At 47.6% G+C, this 17,191-nt stretch overlaps 1 protein-coding gene across 4 annotated transcripts in view; it reads left to right on the forward strand.

Annotated features, from left to right (window-relative positions):
• The window catches only part of TDRD9 (tudor domain containing 9), a 104,935-nt gene extending 88,328 nt beyond the window's left edge, over positions 1 to 16,607 (forward strand). For all 4 annotated transcript variants that reach the window (XM_081289637.1, XM_081289638.1, XM_081289636.1 and 1 more), the window contains 4 exons: positions 6,569 to 6,707; positions 10,529 to 10,647; positions 14,939 to 15,011; positions 15,902 to 16,607. In XM_081289637.1, coding sequence (XP_081145763.1) covers positions 6,569 to 6,707; positions 10,529 to 10,647; positions 14,939 to 15,011; positions 15,902 to 16,003 — 433 coding nt within the window. In that variant the 3' untranslated portion in view covers positions 16,004 to 16,607. The remainder of the gene's footprint in view (positions 1 to 6,568; positions 6,708 to 10,528; positions 10,648 to 14,938; positions 15,012 to 15,901) is intronic.
• Positions 16,608 to 17,191: the final 584 nt, after the last annotated feature.

The raw sequence follows: 17,191 nt of genomic DNA on the forward strand, positions 1-17,191 counted from the left end.
TTGAACACAAGGAGCTGCAGAGCCTTCATTGATGGTGAAGTACTAACAGGTGTGGGTGGGGCTAGGGGCTGGGGAAGAAGGAGATTGGGCACCAGGACCCATATTCTGGTGGGCCAGAGGAATCGGCCCTGACAGGCACTGAAGCAGGGGCCTCAGGGCACTCTGGGGACATGGGTGGGTATTTCCCCTTCTGTCCCTTCTATTCTGCTGACCATAGGACTCAGTTGATAGACTGAGCTGGCTGAGTTGGGTGAAGGGAGCCACAAGGTCCCTGCCTTTTACTTGGTTCCCTCTGTGATGACACCTGCTCAGAATCTTAACATCGTAGCCTTAGAATAGTATTTTATTTTCAGTTGTAAAAATAATTGTGTATCTTATTTTCTGCATTAAAATATATGCTATGTAGAAAAAAGCTGAATGGGAGAAAATTAACACCATTGTTTTAAAATTTATTTATATGTTTAACTATTTACATATGATGTCAAATTCTATAAACACTGTATTTTGATTTTAGATTTTCATCATAACTTTTTCACCCATATGGAAGCATTCTCCTATTTTATATCTTTGTAACATCCATTTTGGTAATTGCGTCATACACCACAGATTGGGTGTCTAGTGACCAGACAGACATTACCCTGTTGGATTTGCCTGTGTGCTCTGACTTGTCCAAACAGGACTTGGTCCCTTCAGTTGGAGTACGGCTTGCCCTTATTTGTAGTAATGACTCTGAAATCAGGCATCTTCAGAGTTTTGTAGAGGAGATAGGTGAGGCCCTAGGACAGAGTGTAATTGTTAGTAAGACAGCGCCATGCAGGCACCTGAGGGACACACCCTGTATGGGGGTGGATGCCTGGAGATCCCTTTAGCTAGACCATGCTTCTGCTTTAGCTCTTTTCTTTTAAATGAAAGCTTTTTGAGGACTTAAATAGCAGTGTATTACTTTCTAATCTCCAGAGCCAAGTGGTTTTATTGCAGACCTTAAGAAAGTGTAAACTATCATGATGTATAGTCATTTTGTTAAATTTAAGTGAAATGAGCCAGAAGTGGAACAGGGTATGTGACTGCAGTTATATCCCGAGGAACCCATTGTAAGTGGAAAGTGCATCAAGTACCCCAAGCCTGCCTCACATGCTACCTCAGCCACAGGGTGCTAGCGGTGTCAGTAGTTACCTTCATGGTGGTGGGGCTGACACCTGTGGCTTTGTAGCACCGTGCTGGTGTGAGGAGAGGTGAAAATCACAGTAGATTCCTACTGAATGCATACTTCTTGTGCATTAGTGAAAGCTGAGGAATCCCAAGTGGAACCTCCTACATCAGGGACCATCTGTAGTCTTTGAACCCAAAGGCTCAGCTAAGTGGCCATCAGGAAGGGAAGAGGTGCCCATTTGTTTAGTCCATAGCAACTATTTTTGAGAGACTTTTGAAAGGTGAGGGAGGCCTTAAGTTTGAGAAGAGTGGTTTCCTTGTCCGTCACCCCAGGGTGTCTTTCAGGCAGCAGGATGGGATCTCTGGCCTTGCGGGACCTTTCATGAGTTGTATTGCAACACTCCCTGGAGAAGGCACTCCTGGAGCTCAGCTCCTAGAGAATGCTGTGTGCCACCTGCATCCCTTTCTTCCACCTGCAGGGGGGTCTTCTCCCCTGTTCAGATTGGCATCTGGCTGCTACTCTATAGACTGCCCCAGGACCATTTGTGGAAACAGAGCACAAGACTCGTGTCTCTTGTTTATTCTGTTCTGCCTCCACATCCATCCTGAACTATCATAGCTGATTCCAACTCCAAGATTTGATATCTTGCCACCTTGAACTGCTCCCTGTACAAGAGTGGGAGGAGGATAAGATAAATGAAGAATTAAGCTCTTGCCTTTGTTGTGAAAATCAGGCAAGAAGTGGCAGGTGGCACTTGAAGAGTGGGAGAACTCAAACCTGATTTTACGCTGGTGGGCCCAGAGGAGATCAGACTCCAGATTGTGAGCTCCCCTCACCAGTTTTCCAAATGTTTATAGGTTATCTAGTGTCATAAATTTTTCTAGTCTAAATGATAATGGGGTTTTAAGTGAGAAGCATGTTTATAGCAGCAGAGTAAGGGGAGGAACTGGCTCCTTTTATAAGGCCTTGGGTACATCTCTAGCCTTGGGCCAGAGCCTCCACAGGGGCCTTCACACTTCAAAGGAAAGTAGTTAGATCAGTTCCCCTGACTAGAAACCGGAGGAGACTCTCCCTTTCCCAAGCACTTACTCTCAGGACAGTGTTCCTAGTTAGTTTGCATCCAGGCTTGGGTTGTTACCCAGTACACCTATTTCTATTTGAGGAGGAGGGGGCATACATTCCCCCCTCCCGCCCCGTTGGCAAGCCAAGAAATCCAAGTAGAGGCCCTAGGCCTTTCTCACCCTGGCCTGCCTGGCTGCACCCCTCCAAGCTCCCTGCCATGGGTCCTCTGGGGGAGCTGCCCTGGGAGCTGGCCCTGCCCACCCCATCCTACCACCTGGGCTTCACTCCTCTCTCAGTCCCCTTTTCCTACAGTGTGTTCCCTAAAGCAGGAGCTGCCTGTAGTGTCAGCTTCAGCTCAGTGGTGTCACTACTATGTACTTAATGGTGGTGTCCTCCTGGGTGAGAAAGTGTTCTGGGAAGGGCACACCTGAGTAAATGGTGTGACTGTATAGCCACGTGAGCGCCCTCTGTCTGCACTGTGGGGACACTGTGCTAGGTGGGTGCAGGCTTAGAGCAATGCGTTCTGCAGGGCAAAGAGATTTTTCAAAACGGCAACAACAGAAAATTCTGACCTTAAAGCAGTTACACATTAAATGAGTAACTTGACTTCCACTGCTTGACCAGATGTTCCAACAACTATGGCTAGAAACAAGTTATCCCAAGTGAGGGGGGTATAGCAACCATAATTTGCTCTATGAATGAGGCCTTGAAACAAGTCCTAATGGACAGCAGCCTCTGCCCTGAGGGCAGGAGGCTAGGTAGGGAGGCTTTCAGTAGGGGTGGGAGGGGTCTGGCCCTGCCCCATGCCTTGATGGCGCCTCTGTCTCTGCCAAGGACTCCCCCAGGGGGTTCTCCATGGCTAGCTTGGATGTCCCAGCATGATGGCTGGTGCCAAGGGTCGGTGTTCTGAGAGCCAGGTGGAAGCTGTGTCACACAGTGAGTTGGCCATGGCCACCACCCGCCTAGCAGCAAGGTGCAGTATCCTTGACCCCAATGGTCCTGGATAGAGCCCACCATTGCCATAAGGACAGAGTATGGGTGGGAGTGGGTGCTGTTGCTCCTTGGAAGGGACCATCTGTCCAGCTGTGCACTGCCTTCCTGTTTGCTTGAAGTTTTCACAGTGCATTCATGTGCTGCTTTGTAGTTTAAAAAGCCTTGACCTGAACCTGTGTCTTAAAAAAAACTTGGACAAAATTCAAGAATAATGCAAAGGTGCCTTGTTGCAAATGGAGCTGGGGGAGGGATGCCCTTAAGTATGGCTGGGGACCATGGGAGCAGGTCAGTCCTGCTGGGTGAGAGACTGGTGGGGCCACCTCTAGCTTTGGAGGCCTTCCCAGCTGTGGAAAAGAGCTCCTTTGCTCTCCAGGGCTATTGTGGGGGTTGAGAGAGCTGTTCCCTGCTCCTGTGCATGTGCTAGCCCAAGTGTTGCGGCCTCAAGGGGAGAGAGAAGAGTCAGGAGGTGCTTTACCACTTCTCGCAGAGATTGCTGGCTGAAGCTTTGGCAGGTTAATCCACGCCTGTTTCTGAATGGTTAATGGGGCTTTTTCACATGGCTGTTTCAGATTGAACAGCATTTAACTTTGGAGGAAGTGTATGTCCTTATTTGAGCCCAGCAGGGAAACCTATTAGTTTGCAGTGGGTATTCCTCCTCTCTCTTGCTTTGTCTTCAACCTGAGTGTCTGAGAAGTCACTCTCCAAACACGCAGCAGTCAGCTCGTGCCTACCACTCCTCCTCCTTCACAGGAGCTGGCTGCTCGGACTCTGCCCTTGCTGAGCTCTGCATGGCACCTGCTTCTCTTGTTTCTGTCGTGATTTTGTGGTTTTAGCTTTAGTAGAAAGCAGGTATTATAGATGAATTAAACATGTTTCCATGATCTCAGTGGCTGTTTCTTCAGTTCACAGCGCACAGGGTCCTTAAGAGAGAATTGGACCCACTGTGTGTCGTTCAGCTTTCCACCACTGTGACAAAACACTTGAGGCCAATCAGCTTATAAGGGGGAAGTATGCATTCCGACTCAGTCTCAGAGGTCTCCGTCCTGGCTGCTGGGCCCAGTGAGAGCATGTGGTGGAGCACAGCTGCTCACCTCATGGGACCAGGATGCTGAGAGAGAGAAAGAGAGAAAGGGCCCAGGGTTCTACCATGCCTATCAAGGGCATGTCCCCAGTGACCTAGTTGCTCCCACAAGTCCCTGCGTCCTAAGGTTCCACCCCCTCCCAGCAGTGCCACAGGCACTTCAGCATGTGGCCTTTAGGGACACCTGGGTTCAAACCATAACACTCTGCTTAGATTGCCTTATCCACTTAGGACTTAGAGCTGATGGGAAGCGGACCACATCCTTGTACAGATCCGTCCAAGGCACATCCTCAAACGGTCCTCGCTGAAGCAGCCGGCTTGTTTCGTGGCCAGAGAGCAAGGGCGAGGAGCCGTGCTGTGCCACTAGAAGTGATGAGATAGCTTCTCATGTCCTTCACTTATCTTCTAGAAGGGTCTTAAAGGAATTGAGCTCACAGCAGTGTGAATTATCTTAATAGTGTAGTCCTGGGAGTTTAGTAAATAAAAAAGAAACATTTTGAGACTGTTTTGTAAAGTAGATACTCAGCAACTAATTTGTAAGTCTGAATTCCATGTCTCTGTTCTTTGAGTCTATTTAAAAACAGGATTTTTTTTTTCACTTTTACTCAATAGAAAAAGGGAAGAGGGAACTAGGTATGGTGGCACATGTCTATAATCCTACTACTTGGGAGGCTGAGGCAGGAGAATTACAATTTGAGGCTAGCCTGGGCAATTTATTAAGACTATCTCAAAATTTTAAAAAGCTGGGATATAGTTCAGAGTAGAGCACCCCTGGGTTCAACCTCCAATACAAAAAGACCACCCCCAAACAAACAAACAAAAAAACACAAAACACACAGTAAAACAAAACTCAGTTAGGCTGGGTGCAATGGTATGCAGCTGTTGTCCCTGCTACTGTGAAGGCTGAAGCAGGAGGATCACTTTAAGTCCAGGAGTTCAAGGCCAACCTGGGCAACAGTGAGGCTCCAGCTTAGAAAATTAATTCAATTGGTCTGTGAACTTGCAGTTACAAGTCGAGTCAGTGCTAGGGACCTATTGCACAACAGCACCACGGCAGTGGTTAATAATACTGTGTTGTTTATTTGAGGTTTGCTGTGAGCTGATCCTGTGAGTTTTCACCACACACAAGAAAGGTGAAAAGGTGTGTGTGGCGGGGGTGTTTATAGACTTGATTGTGCTTCACTTCACAAAGCACACGTACATCAAGACATCTTGTGCACCCCAATTAAATACATGAAATTTTTGTCAATTATACCATGTGAAGCTGGAAAAGACTAATCCATTCTGATGATGGTAAAAGTCTTGAGTGAAGCGTTAAGAAAATTAGCAAAGCATTTTTAAAGGCTTCAGTGCTAACATGTATACGTGCATGTGTGTGTCGTGTAATTACTTGTTGGGCCTTTTGTGGGTGGAGGCACTGGCATTTAAACTAGTGCCTGGGCTGGTGGGGAGGGGCTGGTGTTGGAGAAGCAGCTGGAGGCCATGTTCCTAGGTGGAGAGAGGCCTGCAGGGAGGACAGAGAGGAGTCAGCCGGAGGTGCCATAGAAGGACGGAGCAGAGACTGGGCTGTACTGTGGCTTGTGTGCCCAGTGGTGTGCAGAGGTGGCTGGACACTACAGAAGCCCTTAAACAAGGAAGTCACGTTGCTGGATTTGTTTGAAAAGCTCCCACTGTTTGCTACATGGAAAAAGATTGGCAGAAGCAGGGTAGAGTTGGGGAGCTTGGTCTGAAAGTTCTGGCATGTGGCTAGGTACAGAGTGGCTGTGGACCAGGAGTGGGGAGCTGGGTGGATTTGGGGGGAAGATGAGAGATGGGAGTGGTGGATTTGGGATGCGCTGTGGGTGGGGTTGGGGAGTTTGGGACAGAGCTGAGGTGCAGAGCCCTCTGCCTCTGTTGTGTGTTGGTTGTGTAGGGTGGGAAGGCAGGACAGACTCTCAGGCTTTTACAGCGCTGGCCTTGTGTCATGGTCACAGATGTGAATGACCCTTTCTCTAGAATCTCCTTGGTAAGAACATAACCCACTGAAAGAGTTCAGAATGACACATGAATGAGCTATTCGCTATCCTGTCGATGGTAGTGAGAATTAGAAGGTTAATGTGATTAACATAAATATTTATTTTATCTTATGACAATGTTTAGTCTGTATTTCTAATGTGACAATTGGAATAAGTGCACAAATGAGACAAGTTGCTAAACAAATGCTGGCAGAACTTGGCTTAATTTTATCCGTCGATTCTCTAATACAAAAAAGTCAATCGACTCCTCCTCAATGTTTCTTGCAGAGTTGATGGGGAGGGGAAGTGCTACACAGGCGTGCTCTGTGGCCTGGGCTGGAACCCCACCACAGAGGCCCCTGTGCTGCCAGAGCACGACATCGAGCTGGCCTTTGATGTGCAGTTCAACGTGGAGGACGTTGTGGAGGTGAGCAGAGCGTGTTCCTTACAGCGTCAGTGTTTCTGTGGTGTGTGCCGCGGCACCATGCCCACAGACACATATGCCTGGTCTCTGAGGTGCCTGTTGCTCCTAGGCCCTCCGCACTGCTGGAGGGTGCAGAAGGAGCACTCCTCGACTGGCCTGCTGGTGTCTGCTGAGGGACATCACTTCCTGATCACTGGTACTCTCATTTGGAATCTGCTGGCATGGGAAGCTTTTCTGGGCAGTCAGATGAAACGCCAGGGCAGTAGGAGCCATGGGTCTTTCTCCCATCACCTCTTCACTGGTTCACAAAGGGAAATGAGGAAGCAGGATCCCCACCACTCCCCTGCCTGTCCTGGCTGACCCTGCTGGGCCCAGGGATGGTACATGGGGACCACACTCAACAGCAGTCCAGCGCTGCACCAGCACCACTGGGGTCAGGCAGGTGCAGGCTCAGGCTAGACTTCTCAGGACTTTTACGAAACTCGTGAACAAACCAGTTTGTCTTTTGAATCTAACAGTGAAAAATGTGTGCTTGTATTCTGTATGTTTTTGTTTTTATCCTTCATTATTCTAGTGATTCTTTGTTATTGTTGTTGTTTTGCATTTTTCAAAGTGGGAAAAACCCACTCTTCACCACAGATAGTCTGAAGGGCGCTACTCCAGAGCACTCAGACTCTTCTCCCTCCAGAAGCTCCATGAAGTAGGCAAGGCTGACACTGCAGCAGGGGAGAGGGAGTAAGGAGTTGCTGGACAGCAGGCCGAGGACAGGGCCTGGTTGCCCCAGGCGTTTTGACTTGTTAGTTTAGCTGTTAAGTATTAACTACCATTTCACATGAAAGGGCTTAAGGGATTGAAAATACTCCTTATATCACCGACCTAATTGTAAATATAAAATTCTGTAAGCAAAAATAGGAGAAATCTGTATAATCTGTACGAATTTGGGTTTGACATGAATTTGTAGATGTAACACCAAAAGCACAATCTGTGAAAGATAACTTGATAAGTTGGACTTTACAAAAATTAAAAATGCATACCTGTAATCCCAGTGACTCAGGAGGCTGAGGCAGGAGGATTGCAAGTTTGAGGCCAGCCTGAGCAACTTGGCAAGACCTTGTCTCAAAAATAGAAAGGGTTTGGGTTGTAGTTCAGTAATAGAGCTCCTTTAGGTTCAATCCCTAGTATTTAAAAAAAAAATTGGGGGGGGCTGGGGTTGTAGCTCTGTGGTAGCGGTAGCGTGCTTGCCTAGCATGTGTGAGGTACTGGGTTTGATTCTCATATAAACAAATAAATGAATAAAGGTCCATCAATAACTAATAAAATTTTTTTAAAAAGATGAAAAAAATCCTGTTAAGAGGGTGGAAAGAAAAGCTGCATCTTGGAATAAAATATATGTGGATTATAGATCTGATATAGGACTATATTCACAATACGCAGGGAACTCTTAAAGCTCAATAGCAAAAAATAAGCCACTAGATGAACATACGGGTGACAATGAAGAATGAACACAAACATGCTCAGCACAGGAAAGTGCAAACTGAGGTTCACAAGGCACCACCACACCCAGGAGCATGGCCATGGTGGGGCCAGTGTGGAGCTGCTTGAGGATCCTCAGTTCACTGGGTGGCTGCAGAAATCCCACCATACAGGTGTTTGTCTAAGAGATTTAAAGGCTTAGCACCCTCAGGGAGCGCCTGTGTGAGTATCAGCTACAACTTATTCATGATTATAAAACTGGAAGAATGGAGATGTCCTTTAGCCAGAGAATGAGTGAGCCACCTGGTGTGGCCATACAGTGGACACTACTCAGCAGGGAATAGGAGGGGCTGATACATGCAATAGAATGGGTGCATCATAAGTGCATTTTCTGCATGAAAGAAGCCAGGACCCTGGGCTGTGTGTGTGTGCTGCTATTCATATGACACTCCGGACAGAAAGCAGATGGGTGGTTGCTAGAGGCGAGGAAGTGGATGATGGCAGAGAGCACCCGCGGGCTTGGGAGAGATGAGCTAGCTCTTCTTTGTGGGCAGAGGTGCCAGACACAACTGCATTTGCCAAGACCCACAGACTTTCTGTGCCCAAAGAGTGGGTGCTGATGCACACCACCCACACAGACACCCCAGCAGGGTGTCAGGGCCCCCCAAATCTGTGTTCTGGTGTGGTACATGTTTACCCAAAGGTGTGAGGAGGAAAAGAGCTTAAACCAGTTTTGGCTGGCACAGTAAGATTACAGAGAAGAGCTGCATGTGAACGTGGACCTGTAGTTGGCAACAGTTCTGACCCTGTTTCACATGCTCCTGGTGTTGAACAGTGAGGGAGTAGATGCGGGAGCCAGGTTCTCCTTTGGTGGGAGAAGAGTTACAAATAAGCATGAAAGAAAGGCCAGAGTGACCCTGTGGTGTTGGAATGGAGTTGATTGCAGCGTGAACTCACGGTTAGCTAATGCCTAGGGATAGATAGAAGAAGAAGCAGTTCCAATCTGTGGACACAGGTTTCTGTCCACACAGATTATGTCTAGCTCTGGGAAGGGCGGGAAACAGTGACACCCAGGAGCAGCACACATGCCCAGCACCCATGTCTTGGTGTCTAACAAGGTCCTTCGCTTGAGGAGCCAGGGCTCCCTGGGGGGACACCTGGGGCCAAGGCTGGGCCAGGAAGTGCACAGGATGAGTCTGGAGCTTTGCGCAGAGCCAGGAAGTTAGGGCAGCTTGAGCACCCAGGGAGGGGATGAGTCAGAGGACTTGGGTGCCAATGAGAGGAGCTCCCAGTGGCCAGAGCTAGCACAATTAGAGCCACAAAAATTGGATTATAGCCCAGAGTGTAAAATATCCATGTGTCTGTATGGTTAGAAATAAATGACTGAATACCCAAATGGGAAAAAGATGTCTCTCCCTTACATACTTGCCGAGAGTGCAGGTAGGTAGGTGCTCTCTGCCCCTGAGTGTGGGAGAGGCAGGGGAACCATGGAATAGTAGGGGATAGGGAGCGGAGGAGCCTGGGAGAGTGTGCCTGAGCTGAGCATCCACACCCCAGCGATAGGTTCTGATCGTGGCAGGCGCATGGTAGGATGTAATGAGAGGGCACCTCTCCTGTCTCAAGAAAACAAACTGCGCCATTCTACAGAATACCCCACCAGAACTCCACAGACTGCTGGGGTCTTAAAGAACAAGGCTGAGAAGCCCTCTTCGCAGAGGAGACATGACAAGTTCAGTGTGGTGCCTGGAAACCGGGTCCCGAAGTAGAAGTGGGATGTGAATGGGAAAATGGTCACATCGAAACTGCTTGGAGTTTAGCTGATAGCAACGCCTGGAGTAGGTTTCTCAACTGTGACAAATGTAAGGGGGACTGGCTGGAGTTGCAAGAACTGCCCGTTCTGTTGCCTGTTTTGCCTTTGCAACTCTGAGGTAAACCTAACAACTAATCAAGTTTATTTTCTAAAGTTTATTTTCTAAATAACTGTGACAAAGGCTGGTGATGAAGCAGGGCATTGGTTCCGTGGGTGGGGGCCTCTCAGGCTTCCTTAGGAGCATCATTAAAAAGCCAGGGAGGATGCACACTTGTGTTACAGCTGTGTCCCCACGAAGTAAGACTGTGGTGGAAGAAGTGTGTTTCTTAGTGATTCTTCATTTTTTTTTCTTCTGCTGGTGTTTCTTAAATGATAGTAATGATTATTGATGTTATTCATGTTGTTTTAATAATCCTCCTAGAAACCATACTGATGATAGTCACAGAGTGTCACTCTGAATGCTATGTATGAATTATTCAATGTGAGATGAAACTCAGCTACATGGAGCCATGTCAGTATTTATGTCCCCATTTGTTTACAGATCAATATTCTCCGGGCTGCCATCAATAAACTAGTGTGTGATGGGCCAAATGGATCCAAGTATCTTGGGCCAGAAAGAATCGTGCAGTTACAGGATAATGCTCGCCAGAAACTTCTCGGGTAAGCTGTGCAGTGACACGGGTTCTTTAATCCCGATTGGCTTTCCCAGCCGCCTGGATCATGGATGTCTTGAGTTGTTCAGAAGACGTACCACACTGACCACCTGAAGTGGGACACTAGTGCTAAGGCACCTGGGAGGCATTGGCCCATGAGCATTGTGCCCCCATGCCATTGAGGGTGCAGTGGCAGAGGTAGCCCAGAAGTGGTGTGGCAGAGGGTCATTACAGTGGTGCTGCAGTGTCCCATCACCAGTGGGCACAGGAGGACCAGTTTGGAGAGTGTGCCTGGGCCTCAGAGGCTGGCGGGTCTCCTGGTTGCAGCTCCCTTGCCCCTTTCTCCTCCTGCTGGACTCTGCATGGCCAAACCCAGCCAGAGTAAAGAGGGTAAGGATGCCATTGGTGCAGCCCAGGGGCTGAAGTCAGCCTGAGGAGCCTGGAGAAGGCTGGGAATAGTGGGCACACCTGGAAAGGGAGAAAAGAATGTGTCCCACACCCAGGGCTGCTCCGGTCTTGGAGTCAATGTCCTAGGCCAGGGGCCAATCCCTGCTGCCCCGTGGTCCTGTGCTGGCTGGGAGCTGGAGCTGCATAAGAACAGGTACAGCTGGTACCACACAGTCCCACCCACTTGGGAAGGGTTTTCCTTAGTTTAACAAACACCTCCAAAAAGGTATTGAATATATGAAACTGACTTAGAGATTGTGGGAAAGGCAAATTTTAGTTACTTTCAGTTTTATAAAAAATATTTTTATGTGAAGTTTGTGTTGAAGTTTAGTGTACATAAAGTACATGACCATAAGCCCATGGGGCCAGCCCCCAGGTCATGAGCAGTGGTCCCAGTCACCTGATGGTCCCTGGGCCTCCTTAGAACCACTGTCACCCTGGCTTCCCAACAAGGGTAGCTATCCTGATGTGTTAGGCCAGCGATGGGTGGTTTGTGTTTGTGTTTTTAAATGGTCAAGTGGTTTTAGTGAATTTGTGGAGTTGTGCAGAGCATCAGCAAACTCAACACTATAGTGCTCTTGTTGTCTCAGAAGTCCACTCTTCTACGTGGCACAAGGAAGTGGTCTTGTACACAGTCTGCCCAGGGAGAGGCCTGGCCTGGCGTGCCTTCTCAGAGGGATCTTGAGTGCTCACAGCCTGCACTGTGTGTGGCAGCCCCACACTGTAGGAAGCGGGAGGGCCTCTGTGCTAGGACCTGAAGACAGGTGGCGGGCCACCCCCCACCACCATGGGAACAAACACCTGCCCTTGCAGCTGATCTTGCCCTGACCCTTCTCTGCGTGCAGGAAGCTTTGTTTCAGTGTTTGGCCAGGGTTTTTCTTCACCATTCTGAGACCAAAACAGTGCGCACGAGGGGCTCCTGAGGATAGGTCTCTGATGCCACTTGCTTGACAAATATTTATAAACAGCATTGTGGTTATGTTTGCAGAACTATAAATTTACTAAAACTAATTAAATTTGTACTTCAAATTGGTACATTTTATGGTTTGTAAACTCTACCTCAGTAAAGCTGTTTGTAAAAACCTAAGCTTCTCCTGCCCCTGTGCAGTACTTCCCATCCCATCCTGACCCAGGCAGCTGAGCTGCTTTCTGTAGTAGACCTGCCTTGTTTGACATTTGTGTGTACACAGACATTTTTCTTTTAAAAGATGGCTTACTTGGCTTGGCTTGGTGTTTCTGAGGGTCCTGCATGCTGTAGCACGGTCATTCCCTTTTGCTAGATGTTGTCCTGCTGTATTGTGTGTCATGTTTTGTTCTGTCACCTCAACAGTTGCAAGGTCCTTGGGGTGTTGCCAGAATTTGGCCATTATGATGAAGCTGTAAGAATCCCCGTGCTCTCTCTTCTTGTGAATATACATTTCCATCTCTCTTGACTAGATATCCAGGTTGGAATTTGTAGGTTGTGCCAGGTTTGGGTTGACGTCCCCAGCCATTTTTTATTTTGAGACAGGGTCTCACCAAGTTGCTAAGGCCTTGCTAAGCTGGTGAGGCTGGCCTTGAACTTGAGATCCTCCTACCTCCCTAGCCGCTGGGATTTCGAGCATGCACCACCACGCCCAGCTTGCATTGACTTTCAAAGAAAGGGCCAGATTCTTTGCAGTCTGGCTGTACCTTGGCAGTTCCCATGGGCCACATGTGGGTGCTGTCTTGGTGTGCCCCCCCCTCCCCATGTGAGGTGACCTCTCACTGGGGCTTTACTTTGCACTTCTTTAATGACTATGGCTGGAGTCTCCTTTTATGTTCCCAGTATCTTTTTTCTTTCTTTGGTGAGTTATCTGTTGAGATCTTTTACCTACTTAAAGATGTTTGTCTTCTCACTACTGAGTTGTAGAAATTCTTTGTAAATTCTAGATACAAACCTCTATTAGTATGTAATTTGCAAATAGTTTCCCCATTGTGCAGCTTGTCTTTTCATTTTAATAGTGCTTACAGAACACAGTTTTTAATTTCAATGAAATCTATTTTCTCTTTTTCCAAATGGATTATGCTTTTGTGTTACAATTGAAAAAGTCTTTGTGAACCCAAGGTCATAATGTTGTCCTCTTATATATGCAGGTGTGGAGCCATTTCGAGGCGACTTGGGTGTGTGGTGTGCAGTGTGAGAGTTGAAGGGTTACTCTCCTGTGTGTGACCCTTTATGGTTTCCACATCCCCTCAAACGTCTTCCCTTCCCCTGTTGAATTGCTGAAGTACCAGGGCCACAGACCAGCTGGCTGTGGTGTGGGGTCTGACGGCCTAGCCTGTGCGCTCTCCAGCTGTGCAAGGCTGAAGGGTGTGTCTGGAGATCACTCCCTTCCCGGGAATCTCACTCCTCTGTTTTCTCTCCTTTCTCTCCTCCTCACATCCCTTCCAGTGCCAGCATGTCAGCTACAGCGGAAAGCCCCATGCAGGGCTGGGGATGTGGCTCAAGCCTGGCATGCGTGCGGCCCAGGTTCGATCCTCAGCACCACATACAAACAAAGATGTGTGTCCGCCAAAAACTGAAAAATAAATATTAAAAAATTCTCAAAAAAAAAGTTTAAAAAAAAAAGAAAGCCCCATGCAGGGGTGGCAGGGCTGTGCTGAACCTGCATGTGAACTTGGGGACACTTGCACCTACACGTGGAGCCACCCCTCTGTGAGGGGGAATGCTGTCTTTCTGGGTGTCCTTTCATTCTGAGCTCTGGTTTTCACCATGCAGGTCCTGTACTTCTGTTGAATTATTTCCATATATTTGAGTGTTTTAGGTGCTATTGTGAATGAAATTGTTTTCTCAATTTTAGTTGTGAATTGTTCATTTGATATTGAACATTATTAAATATTGTCACATATTGATTTGTGACTATTGTTTTTTTAACCCTGTGACCTCCTGAGCTCATGGATTAGTTTTAGTAGCTTTTGTACATTCCTTAGGATTTCCTGTGTATAGGGTGGTTATCGTTATGTGAGGTGTCTTTCCTCATCTCTAGGAACAGTTCTTATGTAGGGCCTATTTTGTCTGATTCCTACTATAGCCTCTCCAACCCTCCTTGGTTACTGTTGGAATGGCATACCTTTTTCTGTTCTTTTTTCCTTACAACCCATTTGCATTTTTTTACTTCTTTAAATGTTCTCTCTGCTCCGTGTCACATGTGTTCCTGAGCCTGCCTTGCTCATGGATTCACACAATGCCATCCCTGGTCTCTTGGGCTCTGGTCATTTTTCTTCAGTTTCTTCTCTGTTCTTCAGGTTGGATAATTTGTATTGATCAGTCTTTGTTATTACTGATTATTTTGCTATCTGGGAAATTCTCCATTTTAGTTATTGTACTTTTCTATTCTAGAATTTCCAATAGTTTTTAGTTTTAGTTGAGATTATCTTTGGGTCATTGCCACCAGATGTTCCTTTAATTCTTTAAACATGGCTTGCTTTGATTCTCTGAGCATGTGTGCAGTGGCTGCTTTGAGGTGTCTGCATGCTAAGCCCCCCTGGCCACTCAGTCAGCTTCTGTCAGCTGCTCTTTTTGTGCTGAGCAGGGTCACATGTCTCTGTGTCTTTGCAGGTCTCCTGAATTTTTGAAAAAAAAAATTAGACATTTTAGATAATGTAAATAATAACATCCAAGTCTGCTGTGCTCCATTTCTTTCTGCTTTTAAATGTGTTATAAATTATTCCCTGATCATAACTACATAAATTTTGACCTTTTAAAAACCTATTGTAGTTCTAATTTTAAGGGAAATATATAGGATTTAAATATTTTTGAAAAGAATCACATTAGTATTTTAAGTTACTAATGTATCATTAAGATAACTTGATCTTTTTTTCAATTTTAGTTTGTTCTGCCAGTTGAAGCCCAGGGAGAAGACTGTTCCCAAGTGGCACAAGAAGCCCTATGAGTGGAATCAGGTGAGAAGTGGCCATGTGTGGGCAGCTGCTGCTGGTACCAGGGCAAGGCTGCAGAGTGGCTGAGGGTGCAGAGCCTTGAGGCTTTGTGGACAGGACGACCTGCTTGCTGGCTTTAGGCCATGTCGCCTTGACTGCCAGGGATGGGTTAGCTGCAGCCGACCTTGATCTTTTGTGTGCTGGAGGCTGGAAGTCCTGGCGAGGGCTCTTCCTGGCTGTGGTGCTCATCTTCTCACTGTGCCAGCCAAGCCAAGTCATCTCCACAGGCCCACCCAGCTACCTTCAGCATAGGAATCTGGGGGACACAGTTCCCTTGTGAAGCAGGGCAGGGCTCATCTCGGCCAGTGACATTTCTTCTCTGTAAGACTTAGAAAATTGAGTAAGAGGTATTTTCAGGAAAGGAATGCAAGGAGAAGGTTTAGGTTTTAATGCTAAGCCAGCTGAGGTGATGTTGCTCACTCCCAGGCCTGTGTTCCCATCCCCAGCTACTGCAGGACTCCCCACTTGCCCCAGCTGGCTCCCGCTGGGCTGTCACTGCAGGCAGCCACTGTACCTGTCAGACAGTTGGGGGGTGTGGGGTTTATAAAACAGCAGGAAGTCATTTGAAAGCAGAATTTCATTTTGAGGTTGTGTTTTAGAAAACTTATATGTTTACATGAATACTTCCACTGAAGTCACTATCCACAGTTATGTAGGAGAGTGTGGGGATTTTCCAAGTAAAGGTCACCCTGTTATTAAACATGAATTTAAAAGCTCATGTTGTACAAAGTGTGAATGTGGAGAAGCATCTGACTGGCTGTTACAGTGCCTGGTACCTATGTGCATGGCTTTACTTACTGTAATTCTGGACAAGCTCACTGCAAGTCTGACTGTTTCTTTTGTCTGCCTGCTAGGTTGATCCAAAGCTGGTCATGGAGCAGGCTGACCATGAAGGCAGCCGAGGGAAGAACACCTTTCTCTACCAGCTGCACAAGCTTGTTGTGCTCAGCCCCTGAGGCAGGCAGCTTGTGTCCAGTTGCCCTGCGGGAGCCGTGAGAGCCCAGTCAGGGCTCCCCTGCAACCCTCTTCCCATGCCTGAGCATTGCCATCCTGGTCTGTGGCCCCTGAAGAGTCTCCTCCTTCCTGCTGCCTTCTCTTAGGAGAAGGGGGGGGTGGTGTTCTATTCAGGTGGGAAGGATTGGGAAGTCTAGTCTTTTCTAGAAACAGAAAAATCACTGTATTGACTATTTTGGAAGAAGTTGTTCTGAAAGAAGACTTTGTTTGGAAAAAGCTGTGTTTTGCTTTAAATGTATTAAGGTAAACGTGAGTGACCAGTCTTATATACCAGGTTCCAGAGCGTGCTGTGTGCCCTGTCCTGTGGCAGGAAAGAGCGGGATTGCCAGTTAATCACAGGGACTATGTGTGGTTCTTTAAAAACATGCTGTTTTCTCATTTTTTTCCCCATGAGGGAGAATACCTAATTTTGGAAAACTTCAGTTTTGTATATTTAGAATTTTTTTAGTTAGGTTATAGTTCTTAGCTCATGTTTTAGGAGTCAGAGAGATGACCTACCTGGCAACTGGTATACCTGTGTTCAAACAATAAAAACTTTAGACGATGTTTCTGACTGTCCTTCGTTAGAGATTAGTAAGTACGTCATGCCATAAAGAGTTGAGTTGATAACCTAGTGGACCCATGTGGGCTTCTCAACTCATCATCAGTCAGGGTTTGTCAGAAGAAGCTGAGGAAGACCTGTGTGAGGGATTTGGTGCATCCGTTGGCTCTGAAGTGAAGTGGAGAGGACCGCTGGAGGAAGCAGGAGCCCTTGCTGGCTACCTCATGAAGGCCACACCTAGGAGCTGAGTAGGAGCTGAGTAGATAGAAGCAGAAGTGTGTGTGCTCAGGCATCTGCGAGGGCTCCAGAGCTCGCAGGGAGGTGAGCAGTGCCCTGTGGGGGAGCATCCGTGGAATGGGGGCCACGTCGTGTGTCTGCAGCTGCCTTGCCCCATTTGGTCAGCGGGGCCAGCTCAGGAAGCCAGTGGATTCTGTATGAAGAGGCTGAAACAGACTGTGGCTGCCACAGGCTTATGTCACTGTGTCACTGGCCTGGCCTCTGCTTCCTGCCTGCTCTCGGGTCCCCATCTTGCTCTAACAGAGCCCTTGGGGTCTGGGGATTTCAGGGGCTGTGCTTCCCAGTCTCAGGC

The sequence above is a fragment of the Spermophilus citellus genome (genome assembly GCF_964194105.1).
Source record: "Spermophilus citellus genome assembly, chromosome: 4".
Classification (NCBI taxonomy): Eukaryota; Metazoa; Chordata; class Mammalia; order Rodentia; family Sciuridae; genus Spermophilus; species Spermophilus citellus.